This window comes from Pimephales promelas, chromosome 3, assembly GCF_988280905.1.
Source record: "Pimephales promelas chromosome 3, fPimPro1.hap1.1, whole genome shotgun sequence".
NCBI lineage: Eukaryota > Metazoa > Chordata > Actinopteri > Cypriniformes > Leuciscidae > Pimephales > Pimephales promelas.
The window spans coordinates 20,990,089-21,017,473 of record NC_142771.1 but is presented as its reverse complement, the minus strand read 5'-3'; the positions used below and the strand labels follow the sequence as shown (position 1 = coordinate 21,017,473).

Genomic DNA, 27,385 nt, shown 5'->3' with positions numbered 1-27,385 from the left:
AACCGTCCATAAATCGGAACCTAACGGTTTTTGCTTCAAACACACGATCAGCAACTGGATTTATTTTCGCCGATCTCTATTCCGGACTTGCACACAAACTGCGTTGCAATCATTTCCCAAAATGTCATATGCAGAGACGGGTACACGTTAAAAATGGATGCAAAGAAGAAAACATAGATAGACGCGCCAGTAGAACAAATACCAAATGTCCCAGCCACTGCGAGTTCACTGTTAGCGATGCTCGATATATTGGAAGAAAAAAATATATATTAAATTGGGGAAGGGGGTTTATGTGAATGTATTTCTGAAGGGAAATTACTGTCTTCAGAAAAGTTTCAATGGCTTTTTCTTTTCCTCTTATCTCCATATAAAATAGTGTTTATAAGCGGAGCTGCTTTGTGTACAGCGTACCGAAAGAAACCGCTGCTGTTCTACAAGTGCCACCTTCTGTCAGGGAGTGAATCTGCATTTTCATTCAGTGTCTGCTGTTTTTGTTTTGTGCAGGTGTGTCTTATATAGCTTAATTTCTTGTAATTTTCATTAAGAAAAATTAAGATGATTGTACTGGTATGTTTTAAGGAAATTGTGGTTTAGTGTTGTATAGAAAATACTGAGAACATTTCACTTATAAAAACCAAGAGATACATTTTCCTTTTTTTTTCTTTTTCTTTTTAAGGAAACTTAAGCAGTGTTTAAGCTGACAAAAAAATAAGTAAAGAAGGCTACATATGAAGAGTTCAGATGCAAAAGCCTCTAAATGCCATTTGAAATTTTCTTCTAAAATGACCATTTTTATCAAGCTTGTATATTTAAGTTCAGTAATTTCACTTAAATAACAATTAATAGGTAATCTTCATTACCATTTAAGTGAAATTACTGAACTTAAATATACAAGCTTGATAAAAATGGTCATTTTAGAAGATAATTTCAAATGGCACTGAACTTGCATCTGAACTCTTCATATTTATTTTAAGAAAATTAGTTCAATTATTATATTAGGGACACCATTTGGCGGTGATTTTTAGTTTCCCAGCATGCTTTGCATGCGGCAGGAAATGAAGAGTAAATATTGAAATTAAAATAAGTTATTTTGAAATTAAGTTAAGTTGTTTTATGTGTTTTTGAGTTAAGTGAACCATCTGTTAACAATTAATGATCAGTTATGTTTGACATTTAAAAGTCGAGCGTGGTTAGGTCATGGTTTTAACTGCATTTTAAAGCAACACTAAGTATGATTTGTACCTTAAAATAATGTTTCCAAAATCGTTTCAGTGGTTCATTAAGTTGTAACAGGGTGAAAGGCACTTCAGGGTGAAAGGCACTTCAAAAATATCACGTGTAATAATGTTACCAGGATTTTGAAGATAGCACATAACATATTTGGCTAATTTTCAAAATTTTGAACCATTTTGTCTAGAATATTATAGACATTTTATATTATTAAAAGTAGCACTATACAACTGAGCAAAATGCATTTTAACAGTAAAAAAAATACAAATCATTTTATGAAAGATTTTATTAATGTTAGAATCTGTTTATTTACGTCTATTTAGAATATTATAGACATTTTAAATTCAAATGTCATGCATGTTTCTTCTTTCTAGGGAGTTTTGCAATCAATGAGGATGTGAAGAAATTTTCCACCACTGTTTTGTATTATCATTTCTCTATTAAAAACAACATAATGGTACTGAATATTTATATGCCATCCAAGATACTTCAGTCAGTGTCCACCTTGCTGCTGCTTTTTTTTGTGACAAATCATTTGTGCCAGGAGAAAAGTGCATTGTGGGATTGCATCTGTAGTCACAGTGTCATGCTCATCCATAAACCTCAGTATTCTTTTTTCTTTTTCTCCCACAAGCACAGTGATGTACAATGCAACCACCACATTCAGCTCATAGCCCTGACCACAGCCACATACTGTAAAGGAAATCAATACTTCATAACAGCTCTCAGGCAGGCAGGGAGTCCTACATCTGTGTCTACAAGTTGTAGGGAGAGACAGAGAACTTCAGGTGTAACAGGATCAATGGTAAGAACCATCACACAAACGCATATTGATAACTCCTGGTATGATGCTGATGTGATGCTGGCCTGTGTTAAGATGGAAGTATGGATTGTCAGCATATGGAAGAGCTGTCAAAAGAGCTCAGGAAAAGCCAGATATGAATGAGGGCTAAGGGGTTAGGCTCAGCCCCAATCTGAGAATCCATTTTCTGCTCAAATTCTTCACATTCATTCGTCACCTCTGCATTCAGAGCTCTCTGTGACTGTGTAACACAATGTTGCCAAAGCATAATAAAACAAACAAGTAAAACATATAAATCATGTCATATGTAGCATTGTAAATAAATCTAAATAAATGAATGTCACTCTAAAGAATTAGCTGTCTCTGGCGTTGTGAATAGCTAACACATATTTAGCCGCTAGTGCAGCTGTACTCTCTCTCGCTCTCTCAAGATTCAAGATTCAAATAGCTTTATTGGCATGGTGAAAGAAATCTTTACATTTCCAAAGCATTTATAACACTACAAAACAAATAAGTAAATAATTATGAAAATGAATAAATAAATAAAAAGTGTGGGAGTTTGTCCATATTAGATTTCCGATGGAGGACTTTCTGGTAGGTTGTAAAAAGGGGATAGAAAGTGTCTGTTTGTAACTTTGTATAAATGTCAAAAGTTCTGTCTCCACTTGGTTCTCTGTGCAGTGAGGGCACAGTCACTCTTCCTTCGGTAGCCAGGTCTGCCTGTCTCTATGCTCAGAAAGTGTTCACTGAGTCTGTAAATACTCAGTACTTTCCTCAGTTTAGGGTCGCTCACTGTACTCCGGTATCCTGCCAATTCATATGTTCTGTTTAGGGCCAAATAGCATTCCAGTTTACTCTGTTTGGCTGTTCCGTCTGTCCAATGTTTGAGGTATTTTTATTTTTGTCTTTTAGTCATTTGGTTTGGTGTGGCTATGTTTTTATTGTCAGTTTGTGATGTCAGTTCTAATTCCAATCGGCCGAGGGCGTTCGTTCTTCTCTGGCTTCATCGCTTGGTAGGTCAGGGCTTTGTGATGAAGGGTCTGTTCATCGCTATTTTTTAAAGTGGGCATGGAATTGAATGGCTCTTTTTTTGAATAGTTATTACAAGGGGGTATAATCCTAATTCTCTCTCTCTGTCTCTCTCTCACTTACTTACTTACTTACTTACTGTGAGAAGTAAATGTGGCTTTCCCCCTCCTGGCAGTGTCATGTGAAGAGTTGTTCTAATCTCTTCTTCCAATTTTTGTGAGGCCTTTCCCTCCTTTTATGAGATTCTTTTCATGTTTTAATAGGCACATGAGTCTTTGAAGTGGGGTTCTCCACTCCATGTCCCATCATTGTTTCAAATTAAGGGCTTAAAGATTGTGCAGTTCCTTACATCTCAGCGTTTTTGCAAAGCATCTCCTGTCATTTTACTGCAGAGTCTAATTGAAGAGCTCTGTGTAAACAGTTCTTAAATAAAATTGTCTGAAGGGCTAGGGATGAACTCATATTAATATTCATGAAATAATAATATTTTCATGTTATTAGTGATAACTGATAAAGGGTGATATGAAGATACTAAAATTAAAGCTGCAGTCCAGCATGTGGACAATGTTTGGACAGTGTTTAAGGAGAGTGTGCAGCTGTCAGTCACCGCACCGGTGTGGATACTGGCATTCAGAATCACAGATTATTATTTTTTTGGAAGTATGACCAAAAAAAGATCAGATGTCATCTGAACAAATATGAAACATCCACTTTTGTTCTGGTTCTGACATTGCAGCAAATCGCACTGATTAAATCTATAAATCGTATGCACAATGATACGTGCAAAAGTATTGGTTTTTCGTATGTTTTAGCTTACCTCAAGGGCATCCAAGATAGCCATCCAAGATGTAGGCGTCTTTGTTTCTGCAGTTGTTTCAATTTTGATATTTTTAGGTCAAACCGTTCTTGTCTGGCAGACATACGTATAATGCATGGTCACCAGTCACCACCTCAAAGAGCATGCCAAGAGAAGTCCAGGAGATGGACTTCACTGCAGAACACGAAATCCAGGGGGAAGAATTAGATCCAGATCCAACTCCTCCCACCATACATATACCTAAACCTACCCATCTCTACCTCTTGATCTCTAACCCCATTCCTAATCCTACCCATCTCCACCCGTTAGATCTGGATCCAACTCCACCCCTGGATCTTGTGTGCTGCAATGAGGTGCTACATCTTGGATACCCTTGAGGCACTTGGTCTAACGTTAAATGTGTCACACATTTAAATGTGTGTTGAAAGTCATAATGTTATACTACATGTTAGTTAATTTGCTATACAAAACTAGCAGTAAGCTAGATCAACAGTAGAATAATATACTGACCATATTCTAACATTTCATCGTGTTGAGCTAAAGTTATATAACATTGATTTGTTTTATATATTGTCTAATAAAGCTGTCAAGTCATGACTCGTGAAGCTCTGTCAAGTCCAAGTTAGTCGCAGACGTGGAGCTTTCGCCATCTCGAAAACGGCATGCTGATACTGATCCTCATTTTAGTTCTCCTTGTTTGTCCCTAAGTCTGCTTGCCATGGTCTATGTTTGAAAGAAACAAGAACTCCCTGCTCCTGAACGATACACACTACACAGTTGTCCACGTCTGTCGCCATGTTTACCATGGTTATTAAAAAATCTTTGGAGACTTTTGGGATATTGTAAGTACACACATGCTGGAAATATATCACACTGTGCAAGTGATTTTTGGATATTTTATTACAAAATTCTTACATATTGTACCTTTACGATGTCAGGTGGGGATACTAGCATGCAAAACATTTGCATATGTACATATAAGCCGGTCTCAGTCCAAAGGTATTAGAGATCAGGGTTAGCTGTACTTGTAGAGTGTTGGTTGCACGTGGGCAAGTGGTGGGCAGGTTTATATCAGAGCCTGCTGCTAACTTCTACTATTATACATCTCTGACTGGGCAGAACAGATTGGCCTATGTAAAGAGGGTTACTGGTACTTGGGTACCAGGTTGGGCCATGTTTTTGAAACGTGCGTGAATTACAGGTTAAAAATTGGCACTGTTCAATTAGATTACTTTTTGTTCGTAAAAGTTGTTGTATCTACTTTAAATGAATGAAACCCATTCACAAAGAATGCAGATGTGATTTTTAAAGAAATTAATAATAATTAGGGTTATTAATAATAATTAGAATGATTTCTGAAGGATCATGTGACACTGAAGACTGGAGTAATGATGCTGAAAATTCAGCTTTGTCATCACAGAAATTGTTTTTCAAAATAGAAAACTGTTATTACAAACTGTAATAATATTGCACAATGTTATATTTTTACTGTATTTTTGAAAAAAAAAAAATTGCCTTGCCCTTGGTGAGCATAAAAGAAATTCTTTAACATGTTTTTTTTTTTTTTTTTTATATCAAGTAGGTCACAAGAACATAGTCTTACTTACAAGGACAGAATGCCAAGAGGTTGTTGGCTTGTTGAGGGAATACTGAGAATTAAACTGCTGAGACCTGAAAGAGATAAATTAAGCAAATGGCAGGCTGAGCTTGGATTAAATGCAGAACTGGGACGTCAGATGTGGATAATATTGTTATTTGGTTTCCAATCTGTGGGGCACATTAATGCATGGACAACAGACATGGGTTATTATCAGAATTGGATATGAGATGATGGTATTGTGCCGTGATGGATGGATGTAAATGAGATCTCTTAATGGAGAGGAGAGGAGAGGTGATCAGTACAGGGCTTTTCTTTTTTCAGATTTATTGTTTGCTATCAATCGGATTCAAAGGTGTGTGGAGAAAGGATGTGTGAATATTCAAATGGCCTGTTTTGTTTTCCAGCAGAGCAGAGCAGAGAGAGCAGCAAAAGTACTGAGTCATGAACAGAAGGAAAGCGTTTTTGAGCATCTGCTGGCATTGAGTGCAGTCGCAGTGCTCTGCTGTCCGTGAAAGGGCACCCTGATGCTGAACAGGACTGTTGCATCACTATTCTCACCATTGATTTTCTCGTATCTCCATCTGCCCCGCATTACACTCAGATAAATGAAGAATCGCGTGTTCTGCCAATGTTGTTCTATATTGGTTTCCTCACATCTAGTCTATAATTGTCATGAAATATTTTTAGATATAGGCCTTCAGTGACTTGTAGCAGAGAAATTTGGATGTACCTTCTGTTCCCTTTTGCATGACTGCAAAAGATTCTAATTATAATATGCTTTCATTTGTTTGTTTGCTTGTTTTGTATCATTGCATGGTTTTATAAAGTAAATCTTAACGGGGGATAATGAGGAAATGGTTAGTTTGAATGATTTGTATAGAAACATGAATTATGTTATCAACACAATGACTGCAATTGTTGTGTAATTGGATTTTACAAGGTACTGTAGTTTCCCACATGCTGACTTTCTACAGATTAGTAACTATTAAAGAAAATGCCTGGATTGCTGTTATCAACTAATATATATTGTATTCATTTGCTAACTAATTAAGTTTGTTTGTTGTTTTCAGACAAAAGTGCCATTTCATTGTGGATCCTCGTGCTAATGCATTACCAAAAAGGCAAATTGAGACCTGCTGAGTTGTGCCGTTGGCCAGAGCCTTTGAAATCGGGATGGCAAGGATGGAATGGTACGCCAATTTACGGTCCAGTGCTTCTAGGGTTTTCTATTACAGATGGTGTATTGATACTCAGTATGCTTGTGCACGACTGGACCGTACAGGCAGAGAAGCCATCCGTCAAGTCCCATGCGTGTATAACCTAATTGAGCCAAACTCTACATCTGCAGAGTTTAGGGGTGTTAGCATGGCACCAGCATTTTCTCTAAAAGCAAAGCAGGGGTAGACTGACCCAAGGCGAGTTCTGCCGGTCCACTTTTGCGAGTCTGTTTGATGTTCTAATTCCTTCACTTGGACCACAGAGAGCAGCCTGGATGTTTTAGTTCTCTGTTGTTGGTTGATGCCTCCCAAATAACAGGCCTGTAAAACCGCCTTTTGCACTGACCTTGCTGCTGTCATTATGTCCAAATCTGGGTTGTTCCATTCATATACCTTACTATTAGCAATCAGAGAAGAGATTAGCCCAAAATACACCCCATTTCAGTGTGCTGTTGGCGGTTCATGTGGCTGAGAGAACCGAAGGAAGTGAGCCAGGGTTGGGCTGTTCTCGGCCCTGGTTCGTGGAAAGGTATTTCTGAGCCTGTTTGCACAAGCGGAATGAACGAGCAGTGGGTCTTCCTACACAGACCTGCTTTTTACACGTATGCCTTTTCGCCCACACAAAGCTTCACCCACGCGTCCTGGCTGAAAGGGGTGGTTATGTAAAGGCATTGGGGCCCAAGTCCCAGACCACTTCTTATGCAAGGAGGCCACATGTCGAGCAATCTGTCTCACAAGCAGCACCTTGAGCATTCATTAAGAATTCCTTAGCCAAGAGTGGCCACATCCATTGTGGATTCTGTCTAATTACTGCGCTGCCTCATTTGTATGCCTCTTTAAACACTCTGCCTACAAGGCTTTAAAATCATAAAACTCTATCCATCATAAAAGAGATGCAAATGGCTCTGAGGGGTAATAAAGACCATCTGAAGCGAAGCGATGTGTTTGTGTAGAAAAATATCCATATTTAAAATTTTATAAAGTAAAATAGCTTGTTTCTGGCATAACAAACATATGGATTCCACGAGTATTGCAATGTACTGGTTATATTTACGCTACGCCATGACGCACTGCACTACTTCTGATGTCACAAGTTGCGTAAGTTGTGCTTTAGGTGCAAGTAGACTGTGTAAGCTAGAATTTTACTTTGTAATGTGTTAAATATGAATATTTTTCTTACACAAACCCATCGCTGCACTTAAAAGGCCTTTATTAACCACCGCAGAGCAGTGTGGAGCTCTTTTATGATGGATAGATGCACTTTTATGGACTTCAAAGCAGAAACCCCCATTTACTGCCATTATAAAGCTTTGAAGAGCCAGGACATTTTTTTTTAATATAACTGATTCTATTCTCCTGAAAGAAGACTGTCATATATGTCAGGGATATTCAAATTAATTAACCAATCTGTAATACCCTTGATCAGCTCTACCAAACGTGGATGTTTTTCCACTAAGAAACGAATATTGTTATTATGTTTTGATTGATACTGTGAAGCTGCTTTGATGCAATCTGTTGTGGAAAGCGCTATATAAATAGACTTGACTTGACTTGATATAGACTTAGGATGACTTGAGGGTGAGTAAATCACTAATTTTCATTTCATTTTTAAATTCCAACTATTTTCTTTCTTTTTTCCTTTCTTAAAGATGAAATATAAACTATTGTGAACTTTATTCTTATGTTAGAAAATTAGAAGAGAAAAGCATTTAATAAGAATATTATTCTTAATAAGTGTTTCATGTAACTGGTTGTGCACCATTCAAAACTGAATTGAGAACGACTTAAATTCAAATTCAATTCATGAATGTGAACTAAATTTTAGTTATGTCATTGCCCTTATGTCACCTGTATAACTTTCTTTCGTTCAAAAGATATTTTGAAATATATATCTTGTTGTTTTTTGTAAAGGAAAAGGGGAAAAAACAATGTTCAGGTTTGTAATGATACAAGGGTGAGAAAATTATTTTTGAGTGATCCATCCCAACTTCCTGTGACATGTGCCAGTTCTATTCAGTTCAAATGGAGCCATTTCTTTACTTTTGAATTTTGCCCAACCCTGATACAGAAAACAGAATGTGCAAGACTGATGAGATGTGGTGCTGGCAACTAGAAACCTTCTTAAAATGGCCAGCTTTCACTAGTTGAGCTGCGTGACTCCGTATCCCTCAGACTTAGGAAAGCATTTTCTGAGACAGTGCCAGAAATCCCTACCATAATGGATTACTGTTGACCACTTGATACAAAAGCCGCAGCCTTAAACCTTAAAGCAGCAGGCTAAGCCTGGCTTAATGTTTGCTCATTTGCACTGGTAAGAGCTGTGGGCCCTGCACTTCAGCGGGAAGAGGATGATGCCAATCAGGCCTCATGCCAACAGGTGCTCAGCAAGCTTGGGGCTGTGTTCAATAGGAAAAACACCACAAAGCGCCTCAAGCAAAGGCTTTAGGGTAAATCTCAACACTTCTCACAGAGAATCCAAAACTGATGATTCTGAGCTTAGTCCAGCACAGCTTACCAGCTTAGTGCACAAATCACAGACCAGATAGAGGTTCAAATGAAATCTTCATGCTTGAGGCACTGTCATTAATGCTTGAACAATTAGAGCTTGTGCTCTTGTATTAGTTCTGTTAATCTGTTAATGGTCAAGTCTGTACAGCTGAAAACAATAAAGGCAATACTTTTGAATAAAAGTATGGTTTTATTCATAAATAAAAATATATGATTGTAATAAAGCACCAAACAACATTTCTCAATCTCAAAATGAGCCATTTTGATTACTCTTTATCATAATAAACCCTCAAATAAAGGTTGACTTTTAACCATTAGTTGAGTAAATACAGCATAGTAAGAAGTAGGTCAGGGTGCTTTTCTGTTATTTTTCGTTATAGTAGTTAGGAAGATTTGTGCTATGTCTGTGTACAAGCGATCAGTCATGTTGTGGCAGGCCGTGATCAAGGACTGATGATGGCCTCTATCCTTACGTGCTGGAAAAGAAAGCTGTGTGCTTTCAAGTTCAGAAGCTTCATAAACATTAAAGTTGCCATGCAGTGGAGTCATCTTTTGAAGTGTCCTGTGATTGTTGCGTTATCAAAGACCGTTTGAGCTGGTTACGTTTCCCATTCATCATGAATGTTTGTCAGGATTCTAAATGGGTTTGTCTCTGTGCTTTTGGGTGTGCATAGTGGAAAGTAACTACTGTAAGTGATTCTAAATTACAGACTTTAATTTGGAAATGCAATGTCCTGGTCAGTGGTCATATTGTGATCGTTTGATCGTGCACATTTTTCCAAATAACAATGTTTTTGTCCTTTAATTCAGCTGTAATAACTTGCTCTTCCTTTGAAATATGGGTGATTGGATAATGTTAACAAATAGAGAAAAATATAGATGGGCAAAATTTTAGCAAACTCGCGTTTGATCTGGCCTTATTCTAGTATGTAACGGCCTCTGCTCACAATTCAAACAATCGCAATGAATTGTTGTTCTTGAAATTTTTTCTGTAAGATAGTCAAGCAGATAAATGGTCTCCTTGGTCTTGTTTCACTCTGAAAAATTTCAGATTGTGGAACTTTTTGTTGTTTTGTTAAGTCTTATGTTTCTTTAAGTCTTAATTAACCATGATCTGATGAAGTTCTCTTCCTCTTGTGACCATTTCCCAGCTTGGCTGTCTTTTTTTCTCTTATTTCCTTTTATCTATCTACATCTCCTATTCTAAACATTTTCTTTCTGTCTTGTCTGCTTGGTCTCTGCGATAAACAATCTTCTCTAATGTAAAATCCTTGTTCTGGCTTTGACTCATGTTGGGCTTGTAGACGAAGGTGTTGAAGCACTGACAGTCCGCTGAGTGTCTCGTGCAGACCTGCTCTTCTCCGCCTGGGGGGCTGAGCTGGGCTTGTTTGTCATCTCAAATGAAAGCGCTTTTCACTATTTTTCCCAGTAGCCCACTCAGAGCTCTGAGCAAGAATGGCTACGGGACCAGCCCCTTCATTAGACTGAATCACACAGGACAGGAACACTGCTCAGAGCAAGACAGTGTGTGAGAGAAAGAAGGCAGAGCGATGTCTCTAGGTATGCGAATACTCTACTTTATAGTGCTTATGTTTTCGTGTGGTTGCATGCATGTGTGTTATACTGCATGCATGTTTGGCTTGACAAACAGTTAAAGACTTCCTCTGTGGTTTTCGCTGTTTGAAAGAAAGGCCAGGACAGGTTATGCATCAAGTTTTAGAGGAAAGCCCACAGCCAATTCTCATTCTCAATGTTAGATAAAGGTTTGTCAAGATATAAGTTTTCTTTTTTTAGTTTTTTTTTTGTACATTGATTGCAGATTTATTAATTTTTCCTTTTTTTGTGAATTTGTATTCTTCCTTTTTTATTTGCTACCTTAAATCAAATTAATGTAACATTTTGGAAGTTAAATGTTTTCCAAATCAGTTCTGCATGGCTCACTACTCTCATAATGACCAACATTTTTCATGTGCCCAGTTTGAACCTTCATTTCCGTGCGAGTAATTTTTCAGCCTTGATTTTTTTTCTCTCTTTCTTGACTCTTTATTTGATAATACTGGCAAAAACAGCTAACTCTTACTAGTCTTAAGTATACAATGTGCAGCATGTCAAACATAGCCCTAGTGTTCTTTTGTACTGGTCCACAGTTTGACCTTTATGAGCTGGTCGACTGTGGCTGTTTTTATTAAGATTCAGACACACACTCTGTGAATGAGGATTCGATGTGGATCGCTGCCATCGGTTCAGTTTGATTGAGTAGGTTGTAGACAGTCATGGTGATTGATGGAGCTGCTCACTGTGGTGTAGGAAAGTTCAGAGTTGGGTTTCAGTGCCCGTCCCGCATGCTATAACCGGCTCGTAAGCTCACCTTCTGTGTCTACACATGTGACTGTCTCCCCCTACCCCACTCCCCCCTATCCTGCTGGAGCTTTCTTTGACTCATCCTGCACTGACCCTGTTCAACCACCCAGGAAGGGAGGTCAGGGAGAGGGCAGCCTCTTGGAAGGTGACCCCTGCAGCCCTGGGGCACAGGGTGAAGCAAACTTTGCTGACCTTCTGCTGGGAGAAGCAAACTGTAAGGTGTTAGTTTAGGTCAGAAATAGCATGAGTAGTGATTGGAAGTGACTTTTGGATTTGCGGCCTGCATTTCCCTGTGCAAAAGCCTTAATTATCTAAGCAAGTTTATTGTATTAGCAAATATAGAGATGTTATGTAAGGTAAGAGGCTATGAGATGCTATTCATGAAAAGTAATGCTTTAGTTCCTGGCCCATTGTCTTGAGTCATAGTTTCATAGTTTCATGTCTACATCCATACGTGCACCAGCTCACACATCCGTTTCCCTTGCATTTTTCCTCTTCTGTAAGCCTTAAGCTAAGTCATTTAATGTTTCCTGATGTCCTTTTGCTTCAGCTTCTCAGAGGACTGAAGTATTTATGACTCTCCTAATAGCTGACTATCAGTGTTTCCATTCAGTCCCATTGCTGTTAGTCCACTGCTGAGATCCGATTCACCCGTATGTATCCAGACGACTCATCTCCTGCACTTGGGTGCTAGTGCTACTACATGACTTGAAGGAGTTGTGCTAAAAGTAGAGCATCAATATTATTGGTCATACTTGAGGTTAGAGCTGTGGTTTTTTTTTTTTCTTCTCCAAAATCTTTTTGACTCCAGGATACCTCATTTTCCACACTCATTGGCCCTGTGGCTTTCAAGTTTATTGTTAAAAAAATGAATGCATTTATTGCTTAAATTATACTCTATCTTAAACTAAAAGTGACTGGTTTAATTACCCTTGAAGTCATATTATTTTTTCTGTTTATTTGTGTGAAGCTGCTTTGAAACCATTGTATAAAGCACTATGTAAATAAAGGTGACTTGAGATCAGTGTTGGGTGTAACTAATTACTGTAATTTAATTACTTTTCCATTGAAAATGTAAAGTAAGGGATTACTCTTCATTTATCTGTAATTTAAATACAGTTACTTCTGATGTAATTGAGGTAAATACTGTGTAGATCAATCCGATCTCACAGTGATTCGTATGCATTTTATGAGGTGTCTAAATTGTATGACCGCACTCGTACAAATTCGTATGAATTATTGTAAAATATGTATGAAAAAAGTGTGAAATGTCATGAGATCAGACATAAAACAATACTGGGTTTAACATCAAAATGTATTGTCTGATGTTAAAAAGTATGTTTGTAACCTTCTCCACCTTGGTCTGTTTAAGGATAATTCATGCAATTTTATAGTATTTATTTGAAAGAATTAAAACAGATTCGTGTCCATCCTTGTATTATTCAGCTGGTTGAGATTGGTATGGGATTTTGAAAGTAATTAGTAATTAAAAATAATTTAATACTTTTTATAGAGAGTAATTAGTGCAGTAATCTAATTACACTGTTGAAAAGGTAATTAATTACTTTTTTAGAGTAACTTACCCAACACTGTTTGAGATGTATGATGTATCTCACACAAACATGTCCAGCTTAAATATCTAGCCAGCTATTGTATAAATCTGTCATTGAAATTGTTGAGGTTACTTTTTCCTATTCTTTTTTTTTTCTTTATGTCATTAAATTCTTCTATAATATTCTTAAAGGAATTAAGTTGCTGACAGGATTCATGTGGTTCACCCCATAGGACTCAGATCAAGAGATGGAGTCAGTCTGGATCAGAGAGTTTTTCATCAATAATATTTTACTATTTCCACAGTACCCACGTATTAGCTGCTGGACTGCGAAGTCAGAAGACAATCAGGACAGATTAAGGGAGTGTTGTGTGGTTTAAAGTTTCATGTGTGCACTCTCCCTCAAACCTTATTCATTCATTTGAACCATGAAGGTGTACAGTTACTTATAACTATAGTTGTCAAACAGTCTCTGATGTGAGGCATTGAGAGAACAGGAAAAGCAGCATTCCATTCTTGGAGTGTTCCTCACCGCTATGCCAATGTCTTCGCTATTACATTTTATGTCATTTATATCAGCAATCATACATATCCACAGTTACACCAGAAACTAAAACTAAATTGCTCTTATTGTCATCAATTCAGCTGTCTACATAAGAAGTGCTCACGTGGCACAGTTGGAGTAGACTGTACTTTTCGGTTTTCTTCTTAGATTTTTTTTTTTATCTTGTGTCATTGTTGACTATATAGCAGAATCCCTGCCGGTTGGTTGACACATATCTACGGTATACACTGCCGTACCGCCCAGTTCTAAGTGTTTGTTTGTGTGTGTGGCCCGTGATGTTCTTCGCCATCAGAGAGGCAGAAAAAGAGGCAGATAAAAGTGTGCTTGATAAACGAGTGTGTGACTCCCACCCTTCCTCTGATGGATGATGCAAAGAGAGAGGGGAGCCTTCTCCCCTTGAGAGAGAATACAGAAGGTCTGCGACTGCCAAGGTGCTCAGCGGTGCAGAGCAGGGCTCCCAGAGCACCTTGGGAAATGACAGATTTTTGCAAGCGATCGATAGTCTTCTCTCCAGCAGCCTAACTTACCTCCTGTGGTTGCTCAGGCTATTAATCCGGGCCACTGTAATTTCCTCCTGAAAGAGGAGGAGGAGGAGTAGCAGACAAGAGTGGAGTCGGCTCTAAACGGCAGCCTTTAGAGGGCCAAAGTGTGGGTGACGCAACAGAGATTTGTCTTCGAAAGTTTTCCCTCGCAAATAATACTCTCTCTGAGTTCACCAACAAGCATTAATAAATGTTCTGTAGACAAATTGCACCATAACAGTAAGGAAATGAGAGTTGCAGCAGTTCCTAGTCTTACTTCCTGTCCTCATCTCCTTCTCTTTGATTTGGTTTGTTTGTCTCCATTTCCTCCTATTAATGTCTCTTGCTGTCTACTGTTATGTATCCTTTAAGACCGGCGCTGTAATCGGTGAACAAAACGAGTCGAGGAGGAAAAGTAAGAGCAGTTTACAGGGGCGTAGGAACGGTTTGAGAAGTCAGGGGACGGGATGCGTGGGGAAGTTGGCGAGAATGTGTCAAAGTGGTTTTAATGTCAGAATGGTTGTTGTCACAACTCACAAGTTATATAAGGGTAAGATATCCAAACACTCAATATGATGTATTGACCGTTATGTAGTCCCACCTTGGAGAACCAATCACAGGTTTAATCAATTTAATTCATGCATAATTCTGACCAGAAACTATTCATTGGTAGTAGTATGTTTATGTATAGCCGTTGTTGTGTGAAAATTTTAAGTTAATATTCAACATGTTTATTTTCAGTAAAAGACTGAGTTGGCTATGGTTAACTTGTATGTTTGAGCTGAAATGGGCAGATTGATTGCTAATAAATCACCAAAATGTATAAAGAGATAAAGTGAAAAATAATAGTGCTTTTATTTGCAAAACACCATCTAGATAGAGTCATCCTTTCATGTCAGAGATCATATCCTCTCCCAAAGCTTTCACAGCTACCGAGACGTCTCCTGCAATCAGATCTGCGCTCAGGGCATGGCTGTAACCTCCTTCCTGTTGCACACACTGTTGCCAGTGGAATATTTCATCAACAGTGACATTTGCAGGAAACTGCAAAATATCAGAAATGACCCATACGAGGTCATGCTCCCTGTGAATTACTGTGTGGTTAAAAGCAGATAAGATTACATGCTCTTCTGAATATTTGAACCTCCTCGTATACCCGTACACATGTAAATACACAGGCAGAAATGTTAAACTGAGTTGTGCTGTGGGCGGTTTCCAGGGCATTGGTATGCTGTTGCTAAGGTGTTTGAGAGGCTGTTAGCATGTTGTGTACTATATGGTTGATATGTGGTTGTGATCCCTTCTCAAGGTCTCCATGATATTCTGTGTGCCTGTTTTAATGTAAAACAATTGTATTTTTATTTTCCCGTTATAGTGTTTAACCAAAAAAGACAAATTGTATACCTGATGACTTATGAAAGTAAATAAAGCATAAAACCTGTTGGTTTCATCTGGCATGACAATGATTTTCTGTTGGTCGCAGTAACTGATTTCAGCTGTTTTGTCTTTCAGGAAGGCTACTACTCGCACCGACCCAAGGAGAAAGTCCGCGTGGACAGCAATAATGAGAACTCCGTTCCAAAAGACTTTGAGAACATAGACAACAGTAATTTCGGGGCACGTTCGCAGACACAGAGACATGCGCTCGGCAAGCACAAACAAGGCCTTCTGGAGAAGGCGCATGTGCAGCAAAGCCTGAGCAAGAACTCTAATGAGGTCATTCAGTATGCACAGAACAAAGGGAGCTACAATCAGACGCGCACCGAGCTTCACCGGAGGGCCAATCCCACCCTTCGTCCTCAGCAAACCCAGCAGCACCGGCACCACCTCCAGCAGGCCAAGCGATCGGCCACACCCACGGCTGACATCAAATACGACCAGCCGCCCAAATGCGAGATCAGCGGCAAAGAGGCAATCTCCGCCCTTTCTCGCGCCAAGACCAAGGAGTGCCGGCAGCAGATAGTGGAGGTTTACTGCCGCCACAAAGAACGCCAGCTCATGCCCGAGAAGGTCACCCGTTATTGCCCCGTAGAGGGTGAGTTGACTCTCTTTACATTTCATACTCTATGTTAAAGACTTCATAAAATAAAAATAGGAATTTGAGGCTTTTAGTCCATGTTTATTAGGTTGTGTTTTTTTTTTTTTTAACTCTTACGATCGAAATAACAGACTTCTCTCTGGTGACGATTCGAATGCCGGACTTTTCCATTTCTTTAGTCCTTTTCGCCCGCATCTCATAATCCAATCAACAACGGATAGATGCATGTTCCCGCCCTACTTTTTAAAATCAGTTACAGTTTGTAGACCTGTCGCTACTTCCATTTCATCGCAACTTTCAGATATATGCATTTAAAAGTCGTTCTTTTCCAAGAAAATGGACCAAAATATTGATTTCTCATTCTACACAACATCCTGTGATACTGGGTTAGGGTTTGTCCTGTTCTTATATTAAACAGTTTGTGTTCTCTTGAAAGAGAATGTCCCACCCCTCTGCAACTGACCAGCATTAGGAAATGGTTCATCGCTGTGATCTTACTAAAGCCTTTTTTAAGGGGGTGAGCCATTTGATTAGCCTGGCAAGCCACACCTATCAAGATGTTAGGTCTGGGAACTCACAATTGGCATACAGTACCTCAATCCGAGGGGCGGGATAAAAGGTTGTCTTTCAATATCCCTCTGCACACAATAGGATAGCGCCACAACCAACCAGAGCAACGAACAGCTGTGGATGAGTTAGTCCAATGCATTTTCCCTCCAGCGGAGCAAGTTGATATATTACACTTTTGCCGTATCCGGTCGTCAAAACTCCGAATCTTACTTTTTTAAGAATGACTTAAGTGACGTTCTCTTACCTCCAAGTCATCCAGAGTCGCGGCCAAAGCCGAATCAAAAGACCGCTGTTCGCCTGCAGCATCTTGTTTGTTTTTAAGTAGCAGGGAAATCACCTATTGAAAAATCACAGCGCAGAACCGTCACGACTCTGCCATCATTGTGTTAAGCCCGCCCACCAACTCTATACACGATGTGATTGGCCTGACCAGAGTTTGGTTTTTCCACAACGAAGAGTTGCTAGACCACACTTTGCTGTAAAATAATTTTTGCTGCCGCTAGGGTGCGTCTAGATTTCTAGGCTACCATTTGATATATTTACTGTCCAAACTTCCTGTTTATAAAGGAAGTACGTCACCACGGAAAACTCCACCGGTCAGAAAACTGTGTCGGGTCTTTAACTCAATGACATGACATTTTCTTTTGGGATGAGGGCTAATTAAAATCATCAACCTGCACTAGCATAAAGTGAAACATTGGCTGGAGTATGGGAATTTAAGATAAATAATGCTCAAAATAATGATGATTTTCCTGAATTAATTGCCATCCTGTCTTTGGAGGTTTATGAAAGTAGTGTATTAAGAGTCACAGGGCTGGTAACAGACATTCACAGCACTTGTAATTACAATCAGACACAGGCTGGAAATGAGGTTGTGGATTTCCGCACAAGGTTAGACGGATGTAATTGCTGCACAGTGTCTTTTTTCCCCCCTCCATCTCCCATAGCTAACTACAGAAAACATATTCATGCAATTATGCAGTGCTCAGTCGTCTGCACACAAATCAGGGCTATGGATGCGTTCAAATAGAACAGTGACAGATCTTCCCGGGGCCCAAGAGCCTCTGCCTAAAGAAACTTCCGGAAACCAGAATGGGTTTTGACAGATATGACAGGGACATAACCACAGAGACATGAGAGTCTGGGACATGAAGAGGTTTTAAGGGGGTGGGGCAGGGCAGGAACGCTTCTATTTCCAGCAAGTACAGTAGACCGACCAAGCCACATAGATGGTGTTTGAATGTATTTATAAACAGTAATTGCATTATGTAGTAACAGACGAAGACTTTGGTGGTGAACAAGTGAGTGGTTTGCCTCAGTGTTGGCAATTAGCACAGAAGCAATGCAAGTTTGAAGCTTACGGCTGGTTTTTAATGAATATCGTCTGATGAATGAGTTTCAAAAGTGATCCAGGCTGTCGGTCATGAGGGCCCACGAGGAATCTGTACATTTTTTTACATTTTCTCTTCTTGACTGTTAAGAGAAGTCTGAAGAATAGATTTACTGAACTGCGAATACTACCTAAGTTTCTAAACTCAGTGGCTCTTTTTGGCTGTTTTTTTACTTGAATGGAGAAATATAGAAATTTAGAAAATATAAAAAAGCTCTTTCACTTTGTGTAGATTAATTTTCAAAAATCTAACAGAGGTATTATGAAATTAGTCTCTGTCAAGCTATATTATCCAGGCCGTTTCATGCGTTTACTAAAAAAAAAAAGCTTCTAACCAAAAGTTGTACACTCTTAACTGAAGGGAGCACATCCATTCTATTATTTGTTCTTTAGGGTCCCATCTTCTCCTTACACTGTTTGTACTGTATATTTGTTCTGCTCCACTGTACTCTGAGATTTATGTCATTAGCTTATGGAAAAACATTTTGTTTCCTCTAAAAAAGCACTACTGTACAAAAGTTTAGGGTCAAATACTGTATTTAAAGGAATACATTTATTCAGCAAGGATGCATTGGACTGATCAAATTACATTTAAAGACATTTATAACATTACAAAAGATTACTATTTCAAATACATGCCTTTCTTTTAAACTTTCTATTAATCAAAGAATTCTGAAAAAGGGGTTCACTGTTTCCACAATACATTAGGCAGCACTGTTTTTAACATTGGTAATAATAAAAAAAATTTCTTGACGAGCAAATCAGCATATCAGAATTATTTCTGAAGGATCATGTGACACTGAAAACTGGGTAATGATGTTGAAAATTCAGCTTTGATATCACAGGAATAAAATGGAAAACATTTATTTTAAATTGTAGTAATTTTACAATATTAGCTTACAGATTTTACTGTATTTTGATCAAATAAACGCAAGCTTGAGAGACTTCTTTCAAAAAAGGTAAAAACTCTAACCAAAGTGTTTCTCTATTAAGTCTTAAATTGAATCAAATTCTTGCAATGGGGGTCGATATTGTGTAATGCTCGTGATAGAGCGGTATCGGAAAGATCTTGGAGCGAGAAGCAACACAGATGCTCCGACTTTTAAAAATGCTCACCGCTTCAGGCGAAATCACACTTCGAACTCCACTTCTATTCCTAGACGTTCACATACTCTGTTAGAAGAGCCAGTGTTTCACTGGGACAGATAATGAACAGGCCAGTCCACAGTACACCCCATAAAGACAGAGGACAGAGGAGTTAAGATGGTGTAATTGCCTTTAATAAAGGACATTCATGCCTTTCCCAGTCTCCACCCATCCAGGGTCAGCCAGGTCCTCCCTGAGGGCCAGGAGCGGTGCCTTCTCCTGCTCCCTCACAGGGTCTGGTAGACCAGTGCCATTTGGGACAGTAACGACAGGCTCAGATCTCAGATTATAGTCATTACCCCCTCATGGCCCATGTCTTCAGTCAGCATGGCCTTATGCCAAAACATAGTGCCTTCAGTGTAATTTCATATGAGCTTTTAAAATTAACCTCATGGCCTGTAATGAGTAATTCAGTTTGCCCTTCTTTAGAAGTGGCAGGCTATACCATGACATGGAGAGAGAAGTCCGCCATGTATTTATTCTGTGTGCATTTTTAGAAAGCCACAAATGACCGAGGCTCAGCCCTTGTGGTCTGTGCCAAGCTATTTGTGAGTGCTGAATATATGTCTGAAGGAAGGCGGGGTATGGTGTCTTATATCTGCTATTGTGGAGATTGTATCAGTGAAACATTTATAGGCCAATAGGTGATCATGTGGTGGATTGCTGCGGTTCTGGATTCCGGCGCTATAGCAGTGTTCTCAAATGGATTGAGGTGCTCTCAACTCAGTTTAAATGTTACAGAGGCTCATCTGTTTCTTCTGGGACCATTGAGGGCAACTCTCAATGACTGCATCACACAGTTAGTTTTTGACAGTGACATCTGTATTTACTAACAGGGGTGTCTCCTGAATTGTCCTTCTTACATAAAACAGCCCCTTTTCTATTCCCCCGATATTCACGAATAATGACTGTAACCATATTAGCGAAAGGAAATATCAAAGATGGCGACTTCCAGAATGAGTTTAGATGAGTTAACATTTTTGCTTTATTTTTGCTCCCTTTAACCTCTAAAATTTGTGATCACGTTGAAATCAAGTGACAAAATTGACCAAAACCAGTGAAAACTACTTTTTATGACAGCCGTAATTGTTCAAAGGTAAATGTACACTACCTTTCAAACATTTAGGTTGGTAATATTTTTTTTAAAGGTACACTATGTAACATTTTGGCACTCTAGCAGTTGAAGAACAAAACTGCTGAAGAACATTGTTTAGGTTGTGCTTTGGCTCTGTGTGACTGTGTGGATGAATATGGTTATCCTACTGCATATAAAATATTCACTATTAGGCTTATGTTAAATAACCAGTTTAGATGGAAAGGATCTTAAGCTGAAGACATTACTGTAGCTATAAACATTAATAGACACTGTATTTCATTAAAAATAAATTTCAACAAAACGCTGCAACAACCATAGTGAAATGGCCCTTCACAATAGATCATAATTTACAACAAACACTGTTAGAGAGCTACATATGGCTGTTTATCTATACAATAAAATAGTTAACTCACCTGTTGAGTAATAAAAATGCCATCTGCACTTTTACAACATTTCAAATCCTTCAGTTCTCGCCATCTCCGAAAAGCCAAGCAAATGTTGATTCTTGTTTTATTATGAACTCTGTGTTCACTTTTTGTGTTTTTAAATGAGGGATTCTCTGGAGTTTCGAGATTTAGCTGCTCCATGTCAACCTTTGTCGCTTGTTGTGACTATACCACTCACACATGCATCAAAGTAGAAAGAGCAACTTTTCTCTATTTACGGATACTACACGCATGGGCAAGTGACGTATGTACAGTATGCAAATTTTTAAAGAACAACCATTATTTGAAAGATAAGTATTTTTGGAACATTATGAATATCTTTACTGTCACATTTTATTAATTTAATGTATCCTTGACAAATAAAAGTATTAATGTCTATAAAGAACATTAGTGTACATCAATAAAATGATTAAATTACAGTTTTTGTCAAACTAATCAGATTTTTATTTGTATTTGTGATTGGTTAGAAAACATCATGCCCCATAAAAGTGAAAATGCCCCTGAAAATCAAATACTGGGTGCAATTATTGCCCTTAAATTAATTTCTGACAACTGACAGCCTAAGTATGTGTTAGGTCTAGACATGGATAATTTAGTCTAGAGTCCTTTTTGGCTAATGTGTGTGTGTGCTTGTGCAGGCAAAGTGAATGTGAATGTGCAATGGGAGGAGGACTCGATGGAGACCGTGCCTGTGGTACCGGTGCGGATAGCCTTCATGTTGGTGGTCCATGGACGGGCTTCTCGCCAGGTGCAGCGTCTCTTCAAGGCCATATACCACACATCTCATTTCTACTACATTCATGTGGACCAGGTATGTCTTCAACACACATCCAAGTTTTATATTTGTATAATGGTGAAAATATTCTAAAAATATTGAACAAGAGGAGAGGAGTTATGAAGTTGTAAATGTGTTAACAAATATAAAATATATATTAATTGTTTAGGTTTCATTTGATGTCATCTAACTCTTACTTAGATTAATATTTAAAAACACTTATAATTTAATAACACTGTTCAACATCTTTAGCAAATCTCAATTTTCATTTTGGAATAATATATTATGACTGATTTGAGTTTTTAGTGTTTTATTTTTTATTTATTTTAGACAAAGTACAATACAATACTATATCAGGAATTTATACATTATTGGCCATGACATTTTAATATTGGATATTAAAACAGAATTTTAATATCTGTGCATCCCTGTTTTTTTCTTAATTTATGCTCTTAATTTATATATATATATATATATATATATATATATTATGTAATAGGAATAAACTATTTAAACTCCTTAATTAACTGGTTGGTTGTTCGGTGAATTGTTAATCGTCTCTGAGAGGGGGATAGGAAGAGAGGAGGATGCAGTGGGCTCCTAACCACTCCATTCATTCAGTATGCTGTTTCAAAAGTGTGATGGAGGATTATTAAAGAGCCCTAATTCGGTGTCTTTTACACCATTCACTCTTTCAGCTTGGCAAGTGATAGTGTGAACATGTAAGGCTGTTTGTTCATACACACACACACACACACACACACATACACACACACACACATAATGCTGCAACCCCCTCCCTTAATTACACATACAAAAATACACTTAATAAGCTACTTGAATTTATGGCATGAATGCGTAGGGTGAGTACGCTCTCTTGTAATTTCGAAAGAGCAGGATAAAGAGCTGCTTTTCAATCAGTCCATCATCGTGGAGACAAGCTTTATGGCTCCATAAAACGAGCAGAGGAAAAGAGGAGTTAAAGGTGGGGTGATGTAACATGGAAAACACAGGGAATCAAAGACTGTGTGTATATCTCAAGACCAATGTTGTGCTTTACACACAAGTTTGTCACAAGCACTATACTACAAAAAAAAAAAAAAAAAAAAAAAAAACACTTGTGTATCTTTGTCTTGTTTTCTAGTGAAATATCTAAACATCCTTAAAACAAGATATGTGTACTTGGGAAGTAAAATTGTGTTCGATTAGATAAATATTTATTTTCAGCATAATCTTCACTAAAAGTTTAAGGATACACATATTGGGTAAATAATAGAGAATTTTTAAAAATGTATTGTTCAATATTGGATGTATATCAGTCGATATTTAATTGCATTATGTTAATTGATTGTTTAGGTTTCCTTTGATTTCATCTACCTCTTACTTAGATTAATATTTAAAAACACTGTTCAGTGTAATCTTTAGCAAATCTCAAAATTTTATTTTATTTTTATTTTATTATTATTATGATTATTCGTTTTCCATATTGTACTAAAATACTATGACTGATTTGAGTTTTTAGTGTTTTATTTTTTTTATTTATTTAGACAAAGTACAATACAATACTACATATCAATATTGGGAATTTATCCGTTATTGGCCATAACATGAAAAAAATCCTTGGCTATTTAACAGAATTTTAATATCTGTGCATCTCTGCTAATTTTTCTTAATTTATGCTTTACTCAATAAGAAAAGGAAAGTACATTTAATTAAATTTAATTCTTTGATAACAATATCTAATAAATCCAGTGCAATTTGTTTCTTAAGAAAATGTATCTTTTTTTAGGATGTTTAGATATTAACAGGACAGGACAAATATATTAAGAAAATGTGTAGGTGTACACAAGGTACATGAAACTCTGTGCCACCTGACTGTTTGAAAAGCCTTCATTCACTTTATTTAATCAGTTTTCCCCCACAAGGTCAGACTTTGTTTATCTCATGATAACTCTGGTCACGTTTGACTGACTGATCCTAGATAAAGTTGTCGGGCTCCGAATTACCCCGAGCCTGTCTTTTTTCACCCTGCAGCGATCTAACTACCTGCACAGGCAGATGGTGGCTCTGGAACAGCAGTATCCCAACGTCCGGGTCACGTCGTGGCGCATGTCTACGATATGGGGCGGTGCCAGCCTGCTCACCATGTATCTGAAGAGCATGAAGGACCTGCTGGCCAGACGAGAATGGCCCTGGGATTTCTTCATCAACCTGAGCGCTGCTGATTACCCAATCAGGTGAGTAATCATTCTCTCTCATTACTCTACTTTTGACTGATTATTCAGTTGATATCATTTGCATTGCTTGGCTTGTCATTGTTTTCTCTCTGGAACGATTCAAGTTTATTGGTTGGCACAGACCAATTGAGTTAACACCTGACTAGCGTCTAGCTGTGGGCTGTTGGGAGATTAGTTCCAAGCTATGTCACAATTTAGTTTAGCTGAGGATTATGGGTAATTGAGATCACCATTAGCTGTTTGATCTGGTGTAAACAAGCTTGATGGTTCGTAGAACTGTTCAGGGATTACAGGGAAGCGTATTGTAGAGATTGTACCTTTTTATTCAGAATTAGCTCAATATAACACCAAAGCAAGCCAAGGAACTTGAAGTCTACCCCAAATATTTGAGGAAGAGTAAAATCAAAGACTCCAATAGTTCAGGATTTCATCTCATTACCTGTAACTCAATGTGGCATTTATGCCTGTAAGCCGAACTGTGTCTGAACCTCTGAAGATTTGAATTATTACCATGATAATAAATGCCATTAGTGTGCATAACTCTTCAGTCCATAATGAGAGCAGGATGAGAGGTTGAGTAACCCAGCTACTCCCCCGGCAACAATCAATACTACAGCCATGTCATTTTCTGCAGCCCTCAGAAATCAGGGTGTTAGAGATCGATACGGCCGTGTGATGAATTCTGGCCTGTCCCGCATAGCCGTTCAAGGTTAATCCTGCCTCTCTATCACTCCGTCGCATGCCACACTTCCAGACCGGAGAGGGAAGTTAGCTGTGAGCCAAAGCCCCTTTAAAAGCGGAACATCAAAGAAAAATAAAATGATTCTTTTCATCTCCTACGCTGAGTCGGGTTCAGGTGAATGCTATAAGTAGCCTGTCAGTGTGTGTGTGTGTGTGTAGTGCAGTGATGTAGTTGCTATCATTTGTATTATACTGTGCAGAAACACCATTTCTCTAAAACATGAGGACAAATCTGTCCATTAAGGAGTCCGATCCGGCTCCTTCGGTTGTGGTGATGGAGAGTTATTTCTCAGTCCAATTATATAACAGAAACAGGGGTCAGCAGAGAGGAAGCTGTGAGGAAAATAACTTCAACAAAAGATAAGAAGAGTCGTAATATATATATACAATGTAAATATATATAGATATACAACATTACAAAACTTTAATTTGTAATGGTACAAGACTGTGTTAATGAAAGAAGGAACTGCAATCCCATCAAGCCTAGAAAATGACATCATAGAAATAAACACAAAGTAAAATATAAAACTATTGATATAAAGATGTTTATTTTTATGTTAATTTTTTAGTGATTACATAGATTGATGTGTATTAGAAAAGATTAACAGAATTGTAATATTATCTGTGCATTCCTGCTAAATTCTTAGATTTGTGCCTAACTTTTTTGCCAATGGGTTAAGTAAAAAATACATTTTAATTACAGTTTAATTTCTTAAAAACAAGTCCTATTATCTTTCGTAATTTTGCCTCCCCTAGTCTTCATTGATCTGATTTTAAGGATGTTTGGATATTTATATATAACTATATTTTGATTATTGCAAAATATGAATATTATGCATACAAATATTTGAGTAGTTTAAGGGCATAGGGAAACTGACTCTACATCACTTGCAGCGTTTTATGGGAGTGTGCGGGCACTAACGGTACAGGTTTGATTTACATGAAATCATGCAAGCTGATGGGTCCAACAAAAGCATATACCATCGATTAACAACCTCGTAGCTTGCAGAAGTGCTGGAATCCTCGCCTCCATTTTGAAGTGCGTTTCACTTCGTGAAGTGGACGAGCGAACTTTATATGGACAGACCATCGCTCCCTCGATTTTGACTGAGTACACTTGAATTTACACTTCAGGCAGCTCCATATACCACAATGCAACAAGATTGTGCTGTCACCGCAGATCTCATCTAAACACCACCACCACTCTATGATATATTAATTAGGATTTTTAAAAATGTATAATAACCCAAGCACACCTATATACATTTGGATTGGATGCTGCATTAAATTCTTAAAGGAAAAAAAATCAACTCCATATCAAGAGCTTAGGACGTTCCAATTCATCCCATTGCAGTTTCCTCCAGTAGTGGGAACTCATGCAACGTAAGCAATGGCGTACATCCGAGTGAACGAGACGAAGGGAAGTTAGCAAGTGAAGGGCATGACATTTTTGAACTGGAATGCAGCATTGGTCTGTCTTTAAAGGTTTAATCGTTTTAAAAATCAGTTCCCTCACGGTTCCGATACCCAACTGTTTCATCCTAATGCTGTAGGTTAAAGATCACCTCTGATTGGACAGACTGGCAGATCAAGATGACAAAGCCTGTTTGGAGTCCATTAAACCTCATCACAATTTGGCCAGAGAGACATGAAGGGTTATCATCCAGACATTCAGTGTTTTTTTCTCAATCTTGCCTCAATGGCTTTGACAGACAAAGCGAGTGTGAGACAGGAAGTAAGGTGAAGGACAGAGACAAAGCCACAGACAATGTTCGAATGCACGCTTGACTTCCAGTGTAGAGCCACAGTGTGTTTGCTGACACTGCAGACTTCGCTCGGCTTCATAGCGGCTGCTCCCATTACCGACTAATTGCGAATGACAACGCGTGTTAGAGGTCCTGGGGGGACATCTTCAGTGCTGGCCTTCCTAAAGACCAGTGCACAGCCCTTTCGCAGAACGTTTTGTCCACATGTCGTGACTGCTGTGCCAAGGGACATGCAGTACCTGTGTCTGGTGACTTAGCAGCTTTTTTCCCCTCTAATTCCCTCCTGATGTCCATCCTTCTGCATGGATGCTTGTGAAAGGGGCTGACAAAAAGCTCTCTCCTCTATAGGCGAGGCTGGACGCCAAAGGCGGAGGGCTCCGTTACACAGTGCCTTTGTTGGAAGCGCTGTGCTCTTTTCTTCCATTTATCCACACCATCTTGCTCTTTTCCTCCGGCCCTGTTTTTAAGTCAGCGCAGCTGTATTTATAGCCTTTTCATGAAGAGAGAAAAGGAGAAAACAATGAGTCTGGATTTTGTTGTTCTCCTCTTCCCATGTGGTCACATGGGCTCCATGATGCCCTCTTCTGGAACGGAGCGGCTCTGCAGACTGTTCGGAGTGGATAACTAGCTTACTAAATACTATGCGTTATATACTGGATTTAAAAAAAAAAGTTATAAACTAAAAATGCTTCAAATTGTAGGATTCTTCATCTTGAATTTTTTTTATCTAATTTTATTTTAAAATGATTAACATTTTTCAGTTAAATTAAATAATTAGACAAGAAAAAGCTAAACTAAAAATATTGACTATAAACTATAAATATATACTATTTTTATATATACTAAATTTGAACCAAAGTATGTTACAAACTCCACACAAAGAAAGACCCTAAAGAATCACACCAACTTGTGGAAAATGGGCGTCCGATAAGCCAATTTTTGGTAGGCTGATTTGAAAAGGATTCAAAAAAGATATCA

The 27,385-nt window shown here is 38.3% G+C and overlaps 1 protein-coding gene across 1 annotated transcript in view; it reads left to right on the top strand.

Moving 5' to 3' along the window:
- xylt1 (xylosyltransferase I) overlaps positions 1-27,385 on the top strand; it is a 63,381-nt gene that overhangs the window by 15,833 nt on the left and 20,163 nt on the right. The window contains exons 2-4 of the mRNA XM_039686283.2: positions 15,715-16,237; positions 21,527-21,699; positions 23,698-23,900. Coding sequence (XP_039542217.2) covers positions 15,715-16,237; positions 21,527-21,699; positions 23,698-23,900 — 899 coding nt within the window. The remainder of the gene's footprint in view (positions 1-15,714; positions 16,238-21,526; positions 21,700-23,697; positions 23,901-27,385) is intronic.